Genomic DNA, 24,219 nt, shown 5'->3' on the forward strand with positions numbered 1-24,219 from the left:
AAGCCTGTGGTCAGTATTGAGGAACTGAGCACTCCGGTAGACCCTGCAGTTCTGGATCATCCTCCAGCGACCGTCAATGAGGACATGGTCAATCTCCTTTGCCACACCGCCAGCGTTGGAATACCAAGTCCAGCGATGAGCTTGCGGGCGCTGAAACCATGAACCAGCCACCCTAAGTCCATGACTTCTTGCAAAGTCAAGGAACTTAGTGCTATTCTGGTTCATAGTTCCTGACCCATGGGGACCAACACACACCTCATAACCATCCCTATCAGTTCCAGTCGATGCATTGAAATCCCCCAAGACTAGAAGTGTATCTCGTCTGGGGCACTGATCAACCACAGACTCGAGTGTGGCGTAGAATGCATCCTTCACGGTGAGATCACTCGCCTCAGTCGGAGCATAAATAGAGACCAGGGAAATGACACCTAAGGAGTGACGAATCCTTAATCTCATAATACGCTCGTTGACCGGTGTTACCTCAATTATCATTGGGGTCAGCTTATTGGACACAGCTACAGCAACTCCTTGGGTATGGTAACCATCAGAGCAACCAGACCAATAGTAGGTGTAACCACCCACCATTATCTCGCCGCAATCCGGTCTCCGAACCTCAGAGAGAGCTGCAATCCCGATGTCCAAACGCTTGAGCTCAGATGATAACAGAGACAGGTGATCATCCTCTCTTAGGGATAGGACATTCCAGGCACCCACCCGAAGGGACCGCCTCAGGTTAACCCAAGGAGACCGCCGTCTGGTGGACGACACCTCAGCACCACTCCGACACACTCTCCCGCAATCTGACCCAGGGATGTTACCCCGTGGTTTCCCTCCTATCAAAGATTGGGGGTCCCGAAGGCTTTGCCCCAATCCCATCATCCGGTGAGCTGCCCTGCGAAGGGAAGCTGCACAGGAGGTACTCCCACGGAGTGGGTTTTCAGATTTTTTTGCGTTTTTGCGTTTTGCGGAATGAAGCGTTTTACGGTGGCTGGAGTGCAAATCCTGCCACCAACCTCCTAATAAGAAGTAACCCAACTGCAGGAGGACGTCCGCAGACACAGTTGGGCACTAGATATGGATGGCCGTTGGCTCACAAGGAGCTCCTCCGCCCTTTGACAGGTTTTGTTTTTAATCCTGCTGGGTGTCCATATCCAAACACCCTCCTCACCAGAAAACCTGGTGGGGGAGACGGTTTAGTCGCCGACAACCCGACCATGGAACAGGTTAGTACAGGTTTACATGGTACCTGTAGCAGGTCACAGATCGAACCTGACCTGACTAAAGGTGGTGCTAAAGGTGCTAAATAAGGTGGTGTAAAAGACTGCAGAAAATGTCGTCAGGTCAGGTACGGGAGCAAGCGCCGGAGCAGCGCGTCGCTGCGTCCACTTTTCACCGGTCCTCCAGGAGCCTCTGTCTGGCCATCCACCAGGCAGATGCCTGGCCCATCCCCACCTCCTTGAGATGTTGATCAATCTGCTGTAACGACGAGGCACGTGGTCGGCCCATTGGCCTCCTCCACTCATGAGGCTCCCTCACTGAGCGAATCTGGTGAGCAGGATCACTATCAGGAAAACGAGCCACATGTACATACAGTTGAGACTGACGCTCACAGACTATGCAGGTAACAAATCTCATTTCAGTCTCTCTCAGCAACCACCCATTGGACACAAAGTGCGACCAGTGATAGCCAAGGATTCTCCCAAGAGACATGGGACCAAAGGAATTAAGTATCCATCTCAGATCCCTGGTCAGAGTCCAAGTCTCACATCCATAGAGCAAAACTGGAAGCACCAAAGACGTGAAGACTCGGACTTTTGTCCTCCCTCACAGGTAATGGCAGCGCCACACCTCATGATCCAGCGAATCCGTGATTCCCTAGGCCTGACCCAGACGTCTGTTGACCTCTGCCTCACAGTCAGCAGAGACATGAATATCCCTGCCAAGTTAAGTGAATCTCTGTGCGACCTCAACATCCTCGCCACAAACAGGTACAGACAGGACAGCAGCATCCAAGATGTCATGCAAAGCCGAGATCTTCCTTTTGACTCAGGAAACCCGTAATCCCAGTAGCTCCGACTCCTCATTCAGCAACTCGAGGGCCCCCAAAAGGATATCTAGAGTCTCCGCAAAGGTGACTGCATTATCTGCGAAATCAAGGTCAGGGATCTTGACATTCCCAAATGATGCATGGCAGCTTGATCTCTCAGACATCCTCCCCAGAATCCAGTCCAGACAAGTGCTGAAAAGCGTGGGGGCCAGTACACACCCTTGACGAACACCAGTAACAACTGGAAATAAGTCAGAGATGGTACCACCACATCTCACAGCACTCTCAGTAACAGAGTAGAGTTCAGACATCAGATCGATCAGTTTTGGTGGTATCCCACGAAGACCAAGAATCCTCCAGAGGGCATCCCAATTTACTGAATCAAACGCTTTCCAGAGATCAACATAGGCTGCAAGAAGCCCCTGCCAAAACTCTCGTCTGCGTTCAGTGGGGATCCGAAGAGCAAGGATACGGTCAATCGTTGACCTCTTTGGTGTAAAGTCTGACAGCTCTGGACGCTGGTGCTCAAGCAGATGGTGGCGAACCCTATCAAGAATTATCCGAGCAAAGACCTTGCCTAGCACTGAGCAGCGTCACCCCTCAGCAGTGTTGGGCACCGATAACCAAAAAGTTAACTTCGATAACGATAATCCAATAACCCCAATTTTTAAGTCCGTTAACGATAATTATCATACAAAGTTATCAGAAGTTAACGATAATCCGATTACGATAACTACTTTTTAACAAGGATTAAAAAAAAAACAAGGAAAGAGCTTCAAAACCCATAGAAAAGGCTTATTTATGCTAAACCCAAGAATAAAATAAGCATTTTGCGTCTTTTTAGAGTCTACGAGTCGTCACACACAGCACGGTTAACCGGACGGAGTCCAACATGCACTGGGAGGTCAACGGGACGGGTCAAGGACACAATGTGAATCCAACAAACAAATTAATGTCCATTTCTTACCGAAAGAGCAACGGGAACAGGTCCGCGGACGCTGCGCACACAAACAGGAAGGCACCGTTAATTCAAACATGAGAGGCACGACCTTACAAACACACCGAGAACAGTTACAAACATGGCGCGACGGTATCTCCATGCCTCGACACTCATGTCCGATTGTCCGTCGCCGTCCTTGTGTTTGAATTAACCGATCTGTACGTTTCCCAACCTTGACCGAACCCAGTACCTGCAGAGCCTAGCAGCCGCATGGCTGAGGAAGTCACCATTGCAAGGCTTCTTCTTCTTCCTCCTACTACTCTTCTTCCCTTTTTCTTCACGATTCAAATGTTATCGGACAAAAAATTAACGGACATTATCGGACGGGAAAAAAAATCGAGTTATCGGAAGTTAACTGGTCCGATAACGATAAATGGAAGTTAACTTCCAATAATAGCCCGATAAAAAGTTAACTTCGATAATTATCTGTTATCGGATTATCACTTTTGTGCCCAACACTGCCCCTCAGTAGTTGTTGCACTTCAGCATGGATGCCACAGATCCCTGGAGCTTGACCCCATTTCAACCGGTTCACCGCAGCCCGTGTTTCTACAAACGAAGGTGGACCACAGTTGATTGGAGGGTCAGCAACAGGGATTGTAACACCCCTGACATCCAACTTCACACCTGGTAGATCACCCTGGTGCAGCTGCTCAAAGTAACCGGCCCAGCGGGCCTTCACTTTGGACTCCTCTGTCAAGAGCCTACCACCCTCTGCTCTAACTGCAGTACACCGAGGGATGGGCTTGGATGAACGCAATGCGCGAATTCCCCTGTAAGCAGGACGAGAATCACTTGACCACAGGTGATGCTCTACCCCCTCACAGATTCCTCGCACATAGGCCTCCTTGTCCACAATTATGCACGTATAGTTTTACACCTCAGCTCCCTGAACAGCTCAGCTCTGCCATTCAGCCTGGCCCTACGACTCTGGTCAATAGTATCCAGTGTCCCTTGAGAGGCAAAATTCTTCTTCACCCTGCGGTGAGTTCCAAGACATCCACTGGCAACATCAAGGATGGTGGTCTTGAAGGCACTCCACAACTCTTCAGGATCTTCCAAAGCACCCAGACCCCCCAAATATTCACTCAGCCTGTTCGCAAACTCCTCAGCTACCCTCTCATCATTGAGCTTGCCAACATCCAGCCTCGGCTGGGATAGTACCATTCTCCTGTATTTAAGCCGCAACTTCAGCATTGCTACAACAAGCCGGTGATCAGTATTGAGAAACTGAGCACTCTGGTAGACCCTGCAGTTCTGGATCATCCTCCAGCGAGCATCAACGAGCACATGGTCAATCTCGTTTGCCACACCGCCATCGTTGGAATACCAAGTCCAGCGATGAGCTTGTAGGTGCTGAAACCATGAACCAGCTACCCTAAGTCCATGACTTCTTGCAAAGTCAAGGAACTTGGTGTTATTCAGGTGCACAGTTCCTGACCCATGGCGACCAACACACGTCTCATAACCATCCCTATCAGTTCCAGTCGTGCATTGAAATCTCCCAAGACTGGAAGTGTATCTCGTCTGGGGCACTGATCAACCACAGGCATAGAATGCGTCCTTCACGATGGGATCACTCACCTCAATCGGAGCATATACAGAGACCAGGGAAACGACACCCAAGGAGTGACAAATCCCTAGTCTCATAATACGCTCGTTCACCGGTGTTACCTCAATTATCATTGGGGTCAGCTTATTGGACACAGCTACAGCAACTCCTTGGGCATGGCAACCATCAGAGCAACCAGACCAATCGTCGGTGTAACCACCTGCCATGATATCGCCGCAATACTGATGTCCAAACGCTTGAGCTCAGATGATAACAGAGACAGGTGACCATCCTCTCTTAGGGAAAGGACATTCCAGGCACCCACCCGAAGGGACCGCCTCAGGTTAACCCAAGGAAACCGCTGTCTGGTGCATGACACCTCAGCACCACTCCGGCACACTTTCCCGCAATCTGATCCGGGAATGTTACCCCGTGGTTTCCCTCCTATCATCAAAGTTTGGGGGTCCCGAAGGCTTTACCCCAATCCCATCATCAGGTGAGCTGCCCTGCGAAGGGAAGCTGCACAGGAGGTACTCCCACGGAGTAGGTTTTCAGATTTTTTATGAATGTTTTGTTTTGGAATGTTTTGCGGAATGAAGGGTTTTACGGTGGCCAGAGTGCAAATCCTGGCACAAACCTCCTAATCAAAAGGAACCCAAATGCAGGAGGACGTCCACAGACACAGTTGGGCACCAGATATGTATAGCCATTAGCTCGCAAGGAGTTCCTCTGCCCTTTGACAGGTTTTGTTGTTCATCCTGCTGGGTGTCGATATCCAAACACCCTCCTCACTAGGGAACCTGGTGGGAGAGACTGTTTAGTCGCCGACAACCTGACCATGGAACAGGTTAGTACAGGTTTACATGATACCTGTAGCAAGTCACAGATATAATCTGACTTGACCTGACAAAAGTCAGATCTAAACGCCATTAACGGCGGTAAACTCCCCAAAAATTGTTTTCCACACCCTCTGAAATCTTTCTTTTATTTCAATTTATTTATACACTTGAACACTGTATGTATTACACAAATTATCGTTTCCACACTTTCAAAGCCCTTCCGTTTTGCAGTACTTGGACAAAATATTATGCATTTTACATCGTCTCCACCAAACAAATTTGCCGATATCATAGACCCACCATGACCTTGTTTCTCAAGACTGCGTGGGGTGAGGTGTTCGATGAACTCTCGAGATTTTGGCAGTAATCATTGCAAATTAATATAATTTGTGAGTTGTGGTTCTTGGAACATTCGTCCACCTCACAAGTTTCCTTCTTCCAAAGTTACATACTTTTGGCCATGCAGTGTGTGTGGACACCCCTTCTAATTAGTGGATTCGGTTATTTCAGCCACACCCATTGTTGACAGGTGTATAAAATCAAGCACACAGCAATGCAATCTCCACAGACAAACATTGGCAGGAGAATGGGCTTTACTGAAGAGCTCAGTGACTTTCAACGAGGCACTGTCACAGGATGGCACCTTTCCAACAAGTCAGTTTATCAAATATCTGCCCTGCTGGAGATGCCCTGATCAACTGTAAGTGCTGTTTTTGTGAAGTGGAAACGTCGCGGAGCAACTACAGCTCAGCCACAAAGTGGTAGGCCACACAAGCTTACGGAACTGGACCGCTGAGTGCTGAAGCACGTAGCGTGGAAAAATCGTCCGTCGTCGGTTGCAACACTCACTGCCGAGTTCCAAACCGACTCTGGAAGCAACGTCAGCACAAGCACTGTTCGTCGAGAGCTTCATGAAATGGGTTTCCATGGCCGAGCAACCGCGCATAAGCCGAAGATCACCACCACTGGACTCTGGAGCAGTGGAAACACTTTCTCTGGAGTGATGAATCATGCTTCACCATCTGGCGGACGACGGACAAAGCTGGGTTTGGTGGATGCCAAGAGAACGCTACCTGCCTGAATGCATAGTGCCAACTATAAATTTTGGTGGAGGAATAATGGTCTGGGGCTGTTTATCATGGTTCGGGCTAGGCCCCTTAGTTCTCGTGAAGGGAACTCTTAATGATACAACATACAATGACATTCTAGTCGATTCTGTGCTTCCAACTTTGTGGCAACAATTTGGGGAAGGCCCTTTCCTGTTTCAGCCTGACGATGCCCCCGTGCACAAAGCGAGGTCAATACAGAAATGGTTTGTTGAGATCGGTGTGGAACAACTTGACTGGCCTGCACAGAGCCCTGACCTCAACCCCATCGAACATCTTTGGGATGAATTGGAACACCGACTGTGAGCCAGACCTAATCGCCCACCATCATTGCCTGACCTCACTAATGCTCTTGTGGCTGAATGGAAGCAAATAACCACAGCAATGCTCTAACATCTCATGGAAAGCCTTCTCAAAAGAGTGGAGGTTGTTATAGCAGCAAACGGGGGGGGGGGGGGGGAGGGGACCTCCTCCGTATTGATGTCCACGATTTTGGAAGGATGTGTTGGACGAGCACGTGTCCACATACTTTTGGCCATGTAGTGTAGCTTTCTATGACTCATTCTATTCTGACGTAACCTTCTCACGCCCACCCTGTTACAGAGGTGGTAAACAGTGATAGAAACAATGTATTGCTTATTAGTCTGACCCTGAATTGGTTGTGAGATTATTGCAACACGTGCATGCGTGTCAACATCTACATATTTTCGCTTAAAAAACACATTTTTTAATCTGCAACGGCTTGTCCGATCAATGCAAAACTTTAAACAGAGGAGGTTTGCTTTTATTGGTTTCTAGCCTACAAAAGATATCAGCAAATGAAAATGGCTTTTCCTTTGTTTTTTTGCCGAATAGACCCAAACAGTTGAGTTAGAGGGTTTCTTCTTCATTTTGGTTCCGGTATCGACTCGAGCATGCATTAAATGCAAACTTTGATGTCCCCAAACAATCATTGGGACCGGTAGAGGGCATGTATTGCAAAGCAATTCTCACTCTTATTTAATATGGTAGGATTGTGCTCGTCATACAACCACTCCATATAAAACTCGAAGGGCACTCTGTGGAGCTCATACCTCCACCCTGTAATGCCTGATTCACGAGAACATATCATGCCCAATGCATTTGTTAAAACATCGTGCTATGTATCCTTTTTGGCCCAATCTCTTAATGAAGAATCACTTAAAAAATTCCAATAGTCGGATCCAGATCTTCACCAAAATCGAATCAGTTAGTCTTTGTCCCACAGGTTTCCTTGTCCCACCTTGTCCAAGTTAGTCGTTGTCCCACCACACAGTTAGAAATCATAACCTCCACCTTCGGTGGTGGAGGCAACAAGAGCGAGAATTGCTTCGTAATGCATGTCCCCTACCGATGTGATGTTGTGCAAGTCGAAAAAGGGCATAACTGTGTGAAAAGTTGACAGAATGTTCTGAAACTCGATCCTGTTCTCTAACTTATCATGATAACGCCATGCACCAAGCTTCAGTTGGAATATGTTAAAGGGTATGGGGAAGAAAAGTCTGAAAAACCACAGGTGGGACAGACGGACGGACGGACGGACGGACGGACGGACGGCAAACCTATAGTCCCCTCTGATGAAAGCGAGAGGATACTATAACAAGGAAGTTTGCAGCAAAGAATCATACAATGAGATTGTCAATGTATTCGACACAAGACAGTGGCAGGAAGAAGTATGATCACACTTCGTGGATAACTCAACATTGTGTCTCAGATTAAAATCATACATTTCATATGCAGCCACATGCTGCTGGTTGCATCATTTTATCGGAATGCCACTGATGAAGTGCCTTCTGTGACCAGGAAATTGGGACTCATTTTGGTACCATCAGGCTGAGTCAACCCCACCTGACGTTAATTTAATAACCGATGGGGGCTCAGACCTCAGGACGCTGAGATCTCAAGCCAGCCACCTTAACTGTTAGGCCAACACCAGGGTTTGAGATTTAAATGTGGAGTCATGACATGGTAAACTGTGCTCAGATGGGAACGCCAAACGAGCTTTATGGACTCGTGAGGGATTCCATGCTGACATTACCTTCTCACACTCACTCACCCATTACATGTCCTTGACCAATGCATCCCCGTACCTTGTGCTGTGTATTCCAAAGATTTATCAAGTACTATTTTGTGTGCAGTATATATCGGCTCCTGGTTCGATCACGTCCATAGTTGGTACGGGAACACGCATCCCAACGTGCTGCACATCACGTACGAGGACATGAGTGAGGTAAAGGTCGGTCAAAGGCGACTGAACATTTGATCTCCGAGCAGAGGTGCTGTAGAGATGGAAATGTTCATTGATTGGTAACTCAGGTAACCTGTTTGACATGATCTTTTTGTGTACCTCTGAGTGTGTGAGGACCTAGGGGGGTTTGTAGACCACATGACAATGATGAACATCCTAACCCTAGGCCTAAGGGATGAGTCGTTGGTATTTTCCTCCACTGGTAGGTGTTATTTTCAGCTCACCTGGAACATAGTTCAGGTGAGGTGTTGGCATCTCGTGTTGTGCGTGAGTCAGTGAGTCTGCATGTGAGCACTCAGATCTTGTTCTCCGAAACTACTACACACGACTTCGATGAAATATGACCACAAGCTCTATCAACCCTGATGCTATAACTCATCATCCGATTTTCACCAAACCTTGGGGGACTTCCGACGACCTAGGCTCAGTTGGATAAACTTCCCTCGTCCTTCAGCAAAGATTCATCTTCAGGTAAACTGTGATTCTTTGGTGAAGGGTTTCCTTGAGGGCTTTTAGTCCCTGTTACATAAACTATCCTTGGGAAATCCTCACGTTAAAGTTTCCTTTAGGTTGAGGAAATGTTTGGGAGCCCGTACTTGCTGTGCTCGGCAACCAATCAGTTTAGAGCTTAGAAGAGGTGTCTGAAAGATCAATGGTGGCGAGGCGATTGACAAACTGCCTTCAGGAAGAGACAGAAGCACTATTGGAGGCTTTTCTCAAGCACAAGAGAGACAATACATTGTTTAGTTGTATGATGTGTGTTGTTGAAGTACTTTTATATTTCATTACAACACTACAACTATAAATCCTTACTCTCATTCATGGAACAGTGTTTGTGTGTTTGTTTGTCATGCTATTCCTCCAACAGTTCTTGGCCATTTCCATCCAGATCTGCTACATTAGGGGCAGCATGACCCTTGGGGGTGTGGGTGGGAGAGGTGGTGGGGGAAGGGAGGGAGGGGGGTGGGACAGGTGGTGGGGAGGGGGTGGGACAGGTGGTGGGGAGGGGGCGGTATTAGCTTGGGATCCTAGGGTCCTGAATTCAAGCTCCATTTCCCGCTGAATTAACACCAGGGGGGTTGACTCACCCTGCCATCCTTCCGAGGTCGGTGAAATGAGGACCAGTGTAGCAGCCAAAAGGCTGTATACGAAGGTAAGGGGTATACGAGCGATCGCTGTATGTAAACATTTGGGCATACTATCGGGTGGCAGTCCAACTTCCGGTCTACTTACGCTTTGCGTGGAGATAAAGTGTGGCTGTATATTTGAATATCGTTTCCTTCAAATTTGATCGATTTGGAACCTGATCATTCCATATGGGCACTCCTTCGATATATTTTCTATTCCCGTCTACCACCGATCGGGCGAGATATGAGGAAAAGTTGAAAGTTTGCGTGGGTGAAGTGGAGATTGTTCTACCTGATCCTTATTCCATTCCGACCAGTAGGTGGGATATGTAATCCAAGGCAGCTGTCCCCGCTCCAGTACTCCGGCATATATAATTACCTCATTCGAACACCAGGACCATTCACGGGAGAAGTGCTACAGGCCTATAAATCGCTGGATGCCTGTAGTTATTTCATTTCGGGCCATGTCCATGAGGTGCTCCAGCATGAAATACCCACAGTTAGTGCTGTTGTTTTCATTAAGGGATTGGCTGTACCCAGACAGCGCGTGACCCACAAACCGTATGAACCATGGCTTTGCCTAGATAAAACACATGGCTACGTCATAGCGGCCCATTGCAATTGCACGGCAGGTTTGGGCGAGTGCCGTAGCCACGTGGCTGCAATCCTTTTCGCAATCGAAGCCGTCACGTGTTGTGGGGTTAATTCAGATGAAGCCTGTATGAGTGTGAAGTGCATATGGAGCAAGCACTATAAAAAGGACGTAGTTCCATCCAGGGCTGAAGATCTGGATCTCAGTGATCCCCGTCACGGTTTTACATCACGTAAAAAAAGGTCGACTAAGGGAAAGGGTCCCTGAATTAACAGCAGCAGAGGAAGTGGAGCAGCAACTCGACTTTCTGAAGGATGTGCGTCCAGAGGCCGCAGCAGGTTGTTGTAAATCGGACGGTGATCCGGACGCCGCTCCCAGTGATGCAGCTGTGGTGATTATGGTGCAGACGCCGTGTATCCGACAAGTCACTCACGTTATCGAGAGTATAGCGGGTAAATGAAGCGACAGAAAGCAACATATTATAAAATATAAAGTACAATGTATTCTAAAAACAAGTACGCGACACACGACACACACTACACAGACGAGAGACGCCTCCTTTTGTTTGTTCATATTCATTCAACAAAGTGGCGAATTTACCACATTGATGCAAGACTAAAATGCTTAAGCAGTTAATCTGACGAAATCATATTGTCGAGCATAATATTCTGTGCATTACCATAACATCTTATTCTTACCTTTCTGTGTTCGAATATCGACACATTTCGAGAGAAACTCGCCCACAAAGCCTTCCTTGTGTGACATGTCGACATGTGTACCGGAAGTCGGAATGGCACCCGGCTAACAACTTCCGGATTGTGTGACGTCACGGCGATCGCTCGGATTGATGGATTTATTAATTCTGTTATTGGTGTGGTGCGGGCATGATGGGCCGAATGGCCTCCTCCTGCGCATAATTTCCTTGAAAATGGGTGGGATAGGTGGTGGGGTGGGACAAGTGGTGGGGTGGAGTGGGAGAGGTGTGGGGGGGGGGGGGGACAGGTGGTGGGGTGGAGTGGGAGAGGTGTGGGGGGGGGGACAGGTGGTGGGGTGGGGTGGAGTGAGAGAGGTGGGGGGGGACAGGTGGTGGGGTGGGGTGGAGTGAGAGAGGTGGGGGGAACAGGTGGTGGGGTGGGGTGGAGTGAGAGAGGTGGGGGGAACAGGTGGTGGGGTGGAGTGGAAGAGGTGAGGGGGGGGACAGGTGGTGGGGTGGAGTGGGAGAGGTGGTGGGGTGGGACAGGGTGTGGGAGAGGTGTTGGGGGTGGAGTGGGAGACGTGGGGGATTGGACAGGGTGTGGGAGAGGTGGTGGGGGTGGAGTGGGAGAGGTGGGGGAGGAGGTGAAATGAGGTGTGGGAGATGTGGGGGGGTGAAGTGGGAGAGGTGGGGAGGAAAATGGAGTGGGAGAGGTGGGGGGACATGTGGTGGGGGTGGAGTGGGAGAGATGGGGGTGGGACAGGGTGTGGGAGAGGTGGGGAAGGAGGTGTGGGAGATGTGGGGGGGGTGGAGTGGGAGAGGAGGTGAAGGGGGGGAGGTGGGAGAGGTAGTGAGGTGCTCCTATGAGTTTTAGGGTGGTTTTGAGGTAGAACTCGAGTAAATGTTTAAGTCAATCTTGAAATATTTCCTAAAGAAAGCTTTATGGAACCGGGTCCTAGACTTCCTGATGCCTCGCAAATTCCATCAAAAAATTGCAAATTAGTGAGATCAATATTAAGGTCAAACGTCATTACCTTTCCAGGATCGCTACTTCTGATTTGTTCTCAAAAAGTACTCACCTGAGTTCGATGTAACTTGTTGGGAATCATGTCTGCATGGTGCTTTTACACATTTGGTCAAACCATCGGCTAATTTACATATTCGTGGGCTGTCCACGCCGACCTGGTTCTGCCAGGTGAGTGGTTCTCTGATTCTGCTAGGTGAGTAGTTCTCTGGTTCTGCCAAGTGAGTGGTTCTCTGGTTCTGCCAGGTGAGTGGTTCTCTGGTTCTGCCAGGTGAGTGTTTCTCTGGTTCTGCCAGGTGAGTGGTTCTCTGGTTCTGCCAGGTGAGTGGTTCTCTGGTTCTGCCAGGTGAGTAGTTCTCTGGTTCTGCAAGGTGAGTGGTTCTCGGGTTCTGCCAGGTGAGTGGTTCTCTGGTTCTGCCAAGTGAGTGGTTCTCTGATTCAGCCAGGTGAGTGGTTCTCTGGTTCTGCTAGGTGAGTGGTTCTCTGGTTCTGCTAGGTGAGTGGTTCTCTGGTTCTGCCAGGTGAGTGGAGGGGCATTGCCCCCTATTTGTCCTTTCATGGCATGGCGTTCCTCAGTGATGTAAAATTATTCGTTTGTTTCCCATACATTGTTTTCAGCCAGCAGTGTACGCTTATATTCCTTCCCTATCATGTTTTCTTGGGTGGGGAAGGCAGCTCGGTGTTTTATCGATGGGAGTATACCAGGTCATGTTAAAAAAAGAATTGTTTGGGGTAAAATCTTGGCAATAGTGTTTAAACCAAACTAGATACATCGCTTCTTCTCTTTGTTTGGGGAAAGTTTGGCCCGAGTCTTTCACGAACTGGCTGGTCAGGCCTGATGTTCGACTAAGAATTCGTAATTTGTTCAGGCTGCCGGCGATAGCTCGCCTACTCTTCACAAAGGACACAGTGGGATCTTGAACGTCCACCAACGAATGCCGGTAGACAGGACGCACTGTTTTGTTTTGTTTTTTAATTCCAGATAATACAAATAATACATTAAACCAAAATGGCAAACATCAGTGCATCGTTTACAGTGGAAGAGGAAGCAGTGGTGTGGTACCACGAGAGGAGAAACACAAACAAGACGATGAAACAGGTGCAGGAAGACTTCGAGGAGCATCTTGGAAAGCCAGCACAGTCAAAATGAAATCTTCATCTTTGGGGGGGGAAAAAGGCTGCTGTAAATGGACTGGTGTCTTCCATCTTGGTTTAATGTATTATTTGAAAGAAAAAAAAAAAGAAAAATAAATATATAAATAGATGGAGCAAACAAATTTGTTAAAACTGTGTCCTGGGACTTATGACTCAAAATGATTAACATATTAATTAAAAAATGTATTCATAAAACATGATGTTGCCAGTTTCTTTGATGAATACCTACGGGGGCCATCTTGGATTTCAAAATGGCCACCATTTTGGGCTCCTTGTCAACCACATTTCAAAACCGAAATGTTCCACATGTTCTAACTAATCATATTGTTACGAATCTGGAAGCCATTTGCACACAGACAGTCAGCAGTCCCCGTAGCTCAGTTATCTCGATAAGTATGTGGTTATAGTTAGAGCCCCATCCCCTATCTCTAACGGGAATTACATGTGTGCGCTGCGGATTTCTTTTATAGTCAGGTTTTCTTAGTTACATCGCCAACAAATCTCCTTCGTTCTTCGCTCATCGCCTCAGCTCCGACTCCACCCCTTGTCCAATCAGGAAGCTCAACACCTCAGGGCGACTCCGCCTTCGCCAGATGGAGTGTTCGGCCCGACCAATGAGGAGAGGCCACTGATCGCCCGGCATCCCCTCGTCCAATCACGAGGCAAGTGGGAGGGGAAGAAATCACTCCGACCTGGCAAGAAGAGTAGAGTGGTTGTCAGGACGAGTGTACGGCAGTCTTGGTGGCCTTTTTGCTCTAAGAAGAGGAGAGTACTGCAGTGATCGTGGCCGATTCCTTTGCGGTGGCTCCTTGTGGTGGCTTGGTCTGCGGTCCTTCGCGGTGGCTCATCATGGTGGTGGAGGCCGAGCAGCCAGGGTCGTGGATTTTGGAACGTGGGTTCGAGTCCCACCGTGGTAGTTGAAGTCCGGTGTGACCGCACGAGGCGGGAAGGTACTCGGCCAGGCTCTGGTCCCCCAGCTCGCCTTCCCTCTGGGTCCATTTCTTTTGGGTGGGTGTGTGTGTGTGTGTGTGTGTGTGTGTGTGTGTGTGTGTGTGTGTGTGTGTGTGTGTGTGTGTGTGTGTGTGTGTGTGTGTGTGTGTGTGTGTGTGTGTGTGTGTGTGTGTGTCCGTGGGCCCTGTCTGTAAGTAGAAACTGTTAAGTGCCTGTGTTCCTTGTAAATTGCATTTCATTTTATTCGTGATTAAGTCTGCTCTGTGTCTCCCTCCCGATTATTGTAATAAACCCCTGTTAAATGTACCAGCTCGTTTTCTGTGCTTTCTCCCATTGACCCAGTACGGTGCGTACTGAGAATTAGGGAGGCCGTTCGTGCCGTAAATTATTCATTTGGTCCGGCGCGGCTTTGGTAACTTCCACTCTGTTACGCCGGATCCGAGTCGGTAAAAGCGACTTGGTTCGGACAAAGTCGGCCGAGGGTGTGGCTTCCCCGGTAGTTAGACGGCGTGGGTACTTAGGTAAATTGGAATTAGACAAGTGGACCCTACCTCACGCCGTCGAAATATTGGCGACCACGGTCCTCTAAGTGACCCGTCGACTCCGGAGTTATCCGGGGTGATGACCTTTCAATTCTGGTGTTCGTTGGGAGACGGTCCGACTTCTCCATCTAGCGGTCGTCCTCGCCACCGAACCCGGCACCACAACAATATTACAGATCAAACTAAAACAGCACTCGTTAGAGCGCATACCTCCACCAGGCTGAAGTGTACGCTTTGTATCACAATGAGAGGCCGGTTCAGGATTCGGACCATTCTTCCTTGTCACACATCAAAATGTAATCGGCTTGTTCTCGTCACCTTACCAACTCATCCACCAAGTTGTCTCATAACTCGTCCACAACTCTTTCAGATATTGTTCTACATACCGTTTTTGGTGCCATTTCTCAATGGTAAAGAATCACTTTAAAAAATTTTTAATTCTCGTATCCAGATCCGGATTCGTTTATTCACCAAAATTGAATCATTTCATCCTTGTTACACACCCAACCTGTCCATCAAATTTCGTCCAAATCCATCCACAACCTTTTGAAATATCCTGACAGGGGTGAAAACAGATAACCTCCTGTATAACCTCCATCTACCTTCAGTGGCAGAGGTGCTGCTGATGCAGTGCCCTCAAATACCAATACACTGGTACTCATTTTACTGACCTCAGAAGGATGACAGGCTGAAACAACCCCACCTAGTTTGAATTCAACGGCCAACAGGGACTCAAACTCAAGACCCTAAGATCTTACGATCTTAAGCCAGCCACCCTCACCATTAAGCCAACACCAAGCTGGGTAGCAGCTAGGTAATGAAAGCTCTTTTAACAAGCCGGTTGAAATTCTTTCCGGTTCCGGTTTTGAGCGGCAAGAGGTCTCCTTCGGGGCTCCCTGCTGACGTTCTCAAAGTTAAGTTCCGGTTGTTATTTGTCCAGTTTTAACTGTTTAATTTTCTCACCTCCATGTTAATGTGTGTTCCTAGTTCGGTTTTGTTTCAAAAATCGTGCTATTTTGTGAGTATTTATGTCGACGTTCTTACCTGGTGTTTGAGGCCTAGTCCTAGGCTTGAGGCCTACCGGTTCCACTCGGTGTTCGATCGTTTTTTTTTTGTTTGTTTGTTTGTTTTTTCTCCCCATTACCTTCAATTTCTATCCTCCCCATTACCTTCAATTTTCATCCTCCCCACTTTCCAAACATCCCCCATTCTCCCAACTAATCTCTTTCTTATCTCAAAAAAAAAAAAAAAAAAAAAAAATACCCAACAACAACAACAACAACAACAACACGCTCACTTTCTCCCGATTCTGCGACTTCTTCTTCCTCTTAACTTCCTCCTCGTCTTCCTCGATTTCTTTTTTTTTACACTTCCATGACCTAATCTGTTGAACTCTCTCATACATTAATATTAACAACAAAAACGATCTTATAATGCTTCATCTTCCTCTCTCACACATGTGGTACTCTTTACTGTTTCACAATGCACTACTCTTCTGCTATTTTAACAGACTGCTCTCATTTCGACCTCTCCTTCATTCCGTGCCTAAAAAATCCAACGATTACAGCGCTTCTTCTCTCCATGCTCTGAATTCGCCTTCATTGCATCCATCAAGAATTGTGTTAAATCGCATCTCTGACCTAAAACTTTTAAAAACCACAGTTTGCCATGGATGCTCGCTTTCCATCAACCATTCTTTTTCCAACTTCAGTGCCAACTCACCCCCTCACCCCTCACTCTCACTCTCAAAGCAACCATCCCACTCTTCTCCCTCCAAGCCTCCCTCTCACCTCTTTCAAAAATTCCCCCTCACCTTTCTCCCACCTTTCATCCCCCTCACTCTTCCTTCTCAAAGTTGCCCCCCTCTCATCCACCAACCTGCCTCCCTCCACTGCCCTCTCACCTCCATCTCTTCACTCCACCTCCTCAAATCCTCAACTGCCATCTTCCTTGTCTCTTGTCCCCCCTCTCTCCCAGCACCACAGAGCCCTTTCTCCTCCTCATTCGGCCCCCTCCCCTCGCTATTCTGCAATACCCCACGCTCCTTCAGCAACCCTCCTTACCTCCCCCCCTCGTCCCTCGTCCTACCCTCCCCCGCCCCCGCCCCCTCCACCTCCTGCACCCAAAGCCTCCTCCCCAACCTCTTCATTAAAAGTGTGGACCTCAAATATCCGGGGCCTTCGCTCAAACCTTTCAGATCTTTCCATGCAGGTTGCCACTGACAAACCAGACATTATCTGCCTAACAGAAACTTTCCTCTCCCAAGACGTGTCTGCCTCCCAAGTATCTCTCCCTGGTTACTCCCTCTTACGGTATGACAGACCTGAGCCTCGTCCTGGTGGAGGTGTTGCTCTCTTCATCAAAGACTCTATTCCTCACTCTCGATGCACTGCTCTCACTCCCCCACACCCCCAGGAATACCTCTGGCTTCGGCTTCCCCTCCACTCCCACCTCATGTTTATATGTGTACTGTACCGTCCACCGAACAGTGATGACTCCATCTACACCTCACTCTCCGAAAACATGGACCATCTTCTATCTTCTCATCCAAACTCTCTCTTCCTCTTATGTGGCGACTTCAATTGTCATCACGCCAGTTGGCTAGGTGTGGGTGTCTCTCTCACCTGCCATGGGACATCAGCAAAAGCTTTCTGTGACTCATTGGGACTGACTCAATCGGTCAACTTCCCGACCCGGATCTCAACCAATGGTACTCCATCTCTTCTGGATCTGATTCTGACAAATTTCCCTGACAATATCTGCTGCTCTTCCTTCGCTCCAATTGGTTCTTCTGACCACGTCCTTGTTAAAGTGGACATCTCTCTGGCTGTTATCAGAGAACCACCTCAGCGCCGTCGAGTCTGGCATTTCACTCAAGCCGACTGGCAGGGTCTCCGAGCAGCCATCAAACTTACAGACTGGTCTCCTATCACTACTTTCTCAAACATCAACTCATCCTGGGAATTCTTTCAAAGAAACTTGCTCTCCCTCATGCACAGATTTATCCCCTCTCGTGTTCAGTTGTCTTACCCTTCCTCCCGCCCTTGGTTTACTGAAGCTTGTAGCGAGGCAGTTGTCCTGAAACAACTTGCCTTTGCCTCATGGAAAGCAAACCCAACTGAGGGCAATCTCAGTTCTTTCCACAAAGCTCGGAACAAGTGTGTATCTACCCTCAGGAGAGCCAGAAAACAACATCTTTCTCATCTCAAGTATGAACTCTCAAACCTCTCTCCCTCCTCAAAATCCTGGTGGCGTTTAATCAAATCTGTTTCTGGTGTATGTTCCCCCTCCATCCCCTCCCTTACCTCAAATGGCCGCACTGCTGATTCCACACGTGATAAAGCTGAATGTCTAAACTCGGTGTTTGCAGCTAAATCTTGTGTCCTAAACCCATCACTATCTCTACCCACTTTACCCAGTCGCACCCAACTGTCCCTGGACTCTGTATCCTTTTCTCCTGACAAGGTGGAGAGCTTGCTTTCAAACCTCGAGTCAGATTCTGCAACCGGTCCAGACGGCATCAGCCCACGTGTCCTCAAAGCCTGCTCTTCTGCTCTTGCTCACCCTCTCTCTATTCTATTCACCCTCTCATTTTCCCAAGGTCATCTGCCATCTGCTTGGAAATCTGCTAACATCACTGCCCTGCATAAAAAAGGTGCAAAAACAGATCCCTGTAACTACAGACCAATCAGCCTTCTCCCAATCATCAGCAAGGTGATGGAATCCATCATCGCTTCAGACATGAAATCCTTCCTCTTCTCCAATGGCTTGATTTTCAATCATCAATTTGGTTTCAGACCAGGTCACTCTACCCTGGATATGCTGCTACTGCTCTCCCATCAATGGATGGAGGTCCTCAATGCCAGACAGGAAATCCGAGCCGTATCCCTGGACATATCACGTGCTTTTGACACAGTCTGGCACCCTGCCCTACTCACCAAACTCTCTTCCCATGGTATTCAAGGCCATCTCCACTCATGGCTCGCAGACTTCCTCTCCTGTCGCAGTCAACGTGTGGCCCTAAATGGAGTTCTTTCATCCCCTCTTCCTGTGCAGGCTGGAGTTCCTCAAGGTGGCGTTCTGGGCCCTGTTCTTTTTTCTGGTTTTCATCAATGATCTCTCGGACTCTCTGGAAAATCCTCTATTTCTCTTTGCCGATGACTTCACCCTCTGCCGTACCATCTGTCATCCCTCAGACCGGCAAGCAGCAGCTTCTTCGCTCACTGCAGATCTGGATAAAATCACAAACTGGTCCAACACGTGGAACATGTCTTTCAATCCACACAAATCTCACACTCTCACTATGTCTCTTCGAAAGGACCGTTTACAAAACCCCCCCATCCACTTTCTCAACAATCCTCTGGAAGAAGTCTTTTCTTTCAAGCTTCTGGGTCTCACTATCTGCCATGACCTTTCCTGGGAAAGTCACATTTCCAACCTTGCCTCAAAAGCCAGTCGCCGACTGGGAATCCTCCGTCGTGCAAAGTCCTTCCTCGGCCCTCTTGAGCTCCTGACCACTTACAAAGCTTTTGTCCGTAGCCTGATGGAGTACTGCTCTCCCCTCTGGGCTGGTGCTCCTGCCTCCCACCTTTCTCGACTTCACGCTGTCGAAACCAGGGCTTTTAAGATCATTGGCATCTCCCGCAATGAAGCTGAGTCTTTGGGCCTCTCACTCAATCACCGCAGGTTGGTCGGTGGTCTTTCTGTCTTCTACCGACTCCTCTCCAGCCTTGCCCCCTGCTCTCTCTGCGATTTGTCCCAACCACATTTCCACAGGGCGCTCAAGGTCCGCCAACAACCCCCTTCTGGTAAAACTACCAAAATCACGAATCACTGCTCATCTTCACTCTTTCATTCCTCTTTTTTCCCGCCTTTGGAATAAACTTCCTCACTCTATTCTTTCCCATTCTTCCCTCCAGACTTTCAAAACAGCTGTTCACCACCACCTCTTATCTTCCCCCATCCAAATCCTCGATCTTTTCTCCCCCCGATAATCCACCCAAGCCCACTTCCTTCAATTCTCCTGCTTTCCTTCCTGAAAGTCCCTGTAATGTCCATCTTCTCCTCGCCATGTTCCCCGTCCCATCCCCATCCCTCTCCCTTCCACAGTTCACCTGTGTCTGTTCCCCAATGTTTTGTCCCTTCCACTCCCACCCCTCTTGTCTCATGCCTCTTTGCTGTGAGTTGTGTGTTAGCTCTCATACGAGCCTCGACCAAGGTATACAAAAAAAAAAAATAAAAAAAAATAAAAAAAGCTTTCCAATAATATGTTTGTTATTGTCAATTCATTTGGGAGAAAGTTATCCTTTGAAGAATAACTAAAGAAATCCAACATAACTAGTTTATACAGGAAGAGGCATGGTTATTCAGAACTAGTCCATAAGTTCGAAATTACTTTGTCTACAAACACTGGTACACTTTAACTTTCGATTTTATCAAATGCATTTCCATGGAGTCATACTTCGAGGTGAAGGTTCCACGAACCCTCTGCCAAAATCACTCCATTCTTCATGGTGCTCTCCGATTACAGCTGGCTCGGTGTTGGAACACGTTTTATAATCCTCCTCACAACCACACAGCTCAATGCAGACCACATTGTGAACCTCGCCAGAGGAGATGGTGTTGCATTTTGGCCCTTTTGTTTGTCTATAAAGAATGTGAGTGTTTTTTTTTTTGTGTACCTTGTCAAGGCTCGTATGACAGCTAACACACAATGCACAGCAAGGGGGGGCATGAGACAAGAGGTGTGGGAGAGGGATGGGGTGGGGAACATGGGGAATACAAGACGGACATGACAAGGACTTTCAGGAAGGAAAGCAGGGTGGATTAATGGGGTAAGAAAAGATCGAGGATTTGGATGGGGGATGATAAGAGATGGTGGTGAACGGCTGTTTTTAAGGCCTGGAGGGAAGAATGGGATTGAATCGAGTGAGGGAGTTTATTCCAAAGGTGGGGGGAAAAAAGACGAATGAAAGAGTGAAGGTGAGCAGTGATTCATGATTTTGGAAAGAAGTAGCAGCTTCTTCGCTCTCTGCAGATCTGGATATAATACCAAAGTGGTCCAACACGTGGAACATGTCTTTCAAGCCTGACAAATCTCACACTCACTATGTCTCTCCGAAAGGACCGTTTGGACACCCCCTACCCCCTCCCATCTACTTTCTCAACAATCCTTTGGAGGAAGTCCTCTCATTCAAGCTTCTGGGTCTCAGTATCTGCCATGATCTTTCCTGGGAAAGCCACATATTCAAACTGGCCACCAAAGCCAGTCGTCGACTGGGAATCCTCCGTCGTGCAAAGTCCTTCCACGGCTCACCTGAGCTCCGGACCACATACACAGCTTTTGTCCACAGCCTGATGGAGTACTGCTCTCCCCTCTGGGCTGGTACTCCTGCCTCCCACCATTCTCGGCTTCATGCTGTGTCAACCAAGGCATTTCAGATCATTGGCATCTCCCGCGATGAGGCCGAGTCTTTTGGCCTCTCACTCTCTCACCGGAGGAAGGTCGGTGGTCTTTCTGTCTCCTCTCTGGTCTCCCCTCCCTGCCTTGTCTGCGATATGTCGCCCCATATTTCCACAGGGTGCTCAAGGTCCGCCAATAACCCCCTTCTGGTAAAACTACCAAAATCACGAATCACTGCTCACCTTCACTCTTTCATTCCGCTTTTTTTCCCGCCTTTGGAATAAACTCCCACAGTCCGTTCAATCCAATTCTTCCCTCCATCCTTCAAAACATCTGTTCACCACCACCTATTATCTTCCCACATCCAAATCCTCGATCTTTTCTACCCCCATTAATCCACCCCAAACCCACCTCCTTCAAATTCCCTGCTTTCCTTCCTGAAAGTCCCTGTAATGTCATTTGAGATCCGTGGCTTGTGCAGTGTTGATCCGTTTGGGACTGAAGAGTTTGCACAGGAATTCTTCGCAGCCTTTGAGTACTTGTGCAGATTGTTCACCGCCTTCATCAAGAACTGATATTGTGGTCAATATGGCAGGAGCTTTTGCTAGAAATGTTGTCAAGAGAACTCCTTTTCCTTTTTCCATGATTATGTCCAGTTGTATTAAATCCAGTAGGAGGATATCAGTTGATCTGCTTTTGCTGTACCGAGTTGGTCAAAGATGGGTTGCTTTCGACGACAGAGTATGTCTTGCTTTCACTGATCTGATGAGGTCCTCGGACATCACAGTGCCATAGAGTTGTGTTGCAGCTTTTATTATAATCGTCGCCTCGTCAGGTTCTGTTTCCACACTTTGTTGTGACTGCATCTGCATATATATATATATATATATATATATATATATATATATATATATATATATATATATATATATATATATCTGTCTGTCTGTCTGTCTGTCTCCGAATGAGCATCCATTGTCACAACTGCTGCAACTATGAGGACTTTCTGGCTTACCCTGTGTGTCACGTTTGACATCTTGACAAATGAAGCTGTTGTCTCTTAGAATGAAGGAACACAATATCGAGTGTGTTTCAGTAAGTAAACGCCGTTGGACATACATTATTCTCAGACACATTTGATGCACTTCTTGTGTACAAGGTCAAGGCTCGTGGAAGAGAGAGAGAGAACAATGAACAGATCAGGACGCAAGAGAACAAATGGAACAGTGGAGAGATAGGGGAAACACCGATAGCAGGGGACTCGGAAAAAAACCATAAAGGGTGTGGGGAGGAATGAGTGGTGAGGGAGAAATGAGAGGAAGCGGATGACCCATGGGGTGGACAAGATGGCTGCGGAAGCAAACTCTCACGAATGAAAAACTGGAAATTTGGAAGAAGGTGGAACCACTTACTACTGAGGAGATAACCTGTTACGTTCTACAATGGATTCCGCATTAGATAAATGTATACACTCAAATGAACTACACAAACACAATGAGGTTTTGTTTGTGATGGCACGGCATCAGAGTCGAGCACATGTCCTACAACTGTAGAAGTGATCCAACTCATCTCCGATAACAAAGATGGTTACACACACAGGGCTGCATGATTTTATGGACTTAGAGTATTGTTTTGTTTGCGTTTTTAGGATCTCTTCCACCAATGGGAAACTGATCTGACATATATGTAATTCCAAGACCTCGTTTTTCTTGTGGTTGCAGGACCTGGAAGCTGTCATCACGAAGTTGTGCGAGTGTCTGGGTAGGAGCCTCACAAAGCCCCAACTGGAGTCGGTGAAACACCATTCAACCTTCCGTATCATGAAGAACATCCCCAAGACTAATTTTTCCCAAGTGGAAATATTCGATTTTGAACATGGCACGTTCATGAGGAAAGGTAACAGGATACTGTGGTTATCGCAAGGAGTAACGCTCCTCCATGTTGAACATTGCTGGATGGCTAATACAGGAGGAAGAAGTTGGGAGGGAATGGTGTAAGGGAGGGCAAGCTGCTGTTGGAGAGGAATAATTATTTTAATTATTTGCATGTTCGTCTGTTTTGTTATAAATTTTGAATATCGATCATGGTGGGCCAGAGTTGATCAAGGCCACTGGCCTCCTCATTCAGGCATACAGGAAATGCTTGATGAGAGGACAAACAATGTTAGCTTAAACGAGCTAAATACCCTTTTTCATTGATCCATTTTCTAAAGTTATTTGGAGTAATTAGAGATAAAACCATGTTCTATCACTAACCTATTTGGTAATCCATTTGTTATTTCTTCCACCAATTTCGATTCTTTGCTTCTTCTTGTTTGGCAAGTTATCCTTACATGCCATTAAATTAATGGTGGCACATTAACTGAAACGCCACTCGTCCTGTTAACTAACTCATTGAAACCACACTATAGCTAAACATGTCCTTAACACATCTTGGAGAATTCCTTGTGCAACAAACCAGCAGCACGTCCGGGATCTTTGCAAAACACTAATTCATTCATAACCCGTTCAACATTGTTTGAATGAGTTGTGTAGTTACTCGATGATCTTGAACTCATCTCCAATCTGCTGTCTCTCCTTTTGGGACCTCACTCTAACATCCGATGGCACTTTTTGATCGACCAGAAGTGAGATTCTCGACTGATTATGGCGTCGTGTGTCTCCTTGATCGTTCAGATTTTGTGGTCATTTTGAGTCCTCGTCTGCAGGCTTCTTGATTGGACAGAGTTTGCAATCGCTGTTCAAATTCCTTGTCACATGGCTATGTTAGCCAACTCAGTTATGTAAAGGTCTTGAACATGCTTCTGATGTTTCCTTTTGCATTGATATATTAACACACAACTCTATTAGTCACACTGGCCTTCCAGGTCATCGGTGAGAACATGTGGATACGAGTGTAGCTAAGGACGCACGCATGCAAAC

At 47.6% G+C, this 24,219-nt stretch overlaps 1 protein-coding gene across 2 annotated transcripts in view; it reads left to right on the plus strand.

Moving 5' to 3' along the window:
• Positions 1-24,219, plus strand: part of LOC147011332 (amine sulfotransferase-like) — a 43,569-nt gene that overhangs the window by 13,008 nt on the left and 6,342 nt on the right. For both annotated transcript variants that reach the window (XM_085857182.1, XM_085857183.1), the window contains exons 6-7: positions 8,701-8,792; positions 23,020-23,194. In XM_085857182.1, coding sequence (XP_085713308.1) covers positions 8,701-8,792; positions 23,020-23,194 — 267 coding nt within the window. The remainder of the gene's footprint in view (positions 1-8,700; positions 8,793-23,019; positions 23,195-24,219) is intronic.

The sequence above is a fragment of the Eptatretus burgeri genome, chromosome 15 (assembly GCF_056783735.1).
Source record: "Eptatretus burgeri isolate ZD-2024b chromosome 15, Ebu_testis_v1, whole genome shotgun sequence".
Taxonomy (NCBI): domain Eukaryota; kingdom Metazoa; phylum Chordata; class Myxini; order Myxiniformes; family Myxinidae; genus Eptatretus; species Eptatretus burgeri.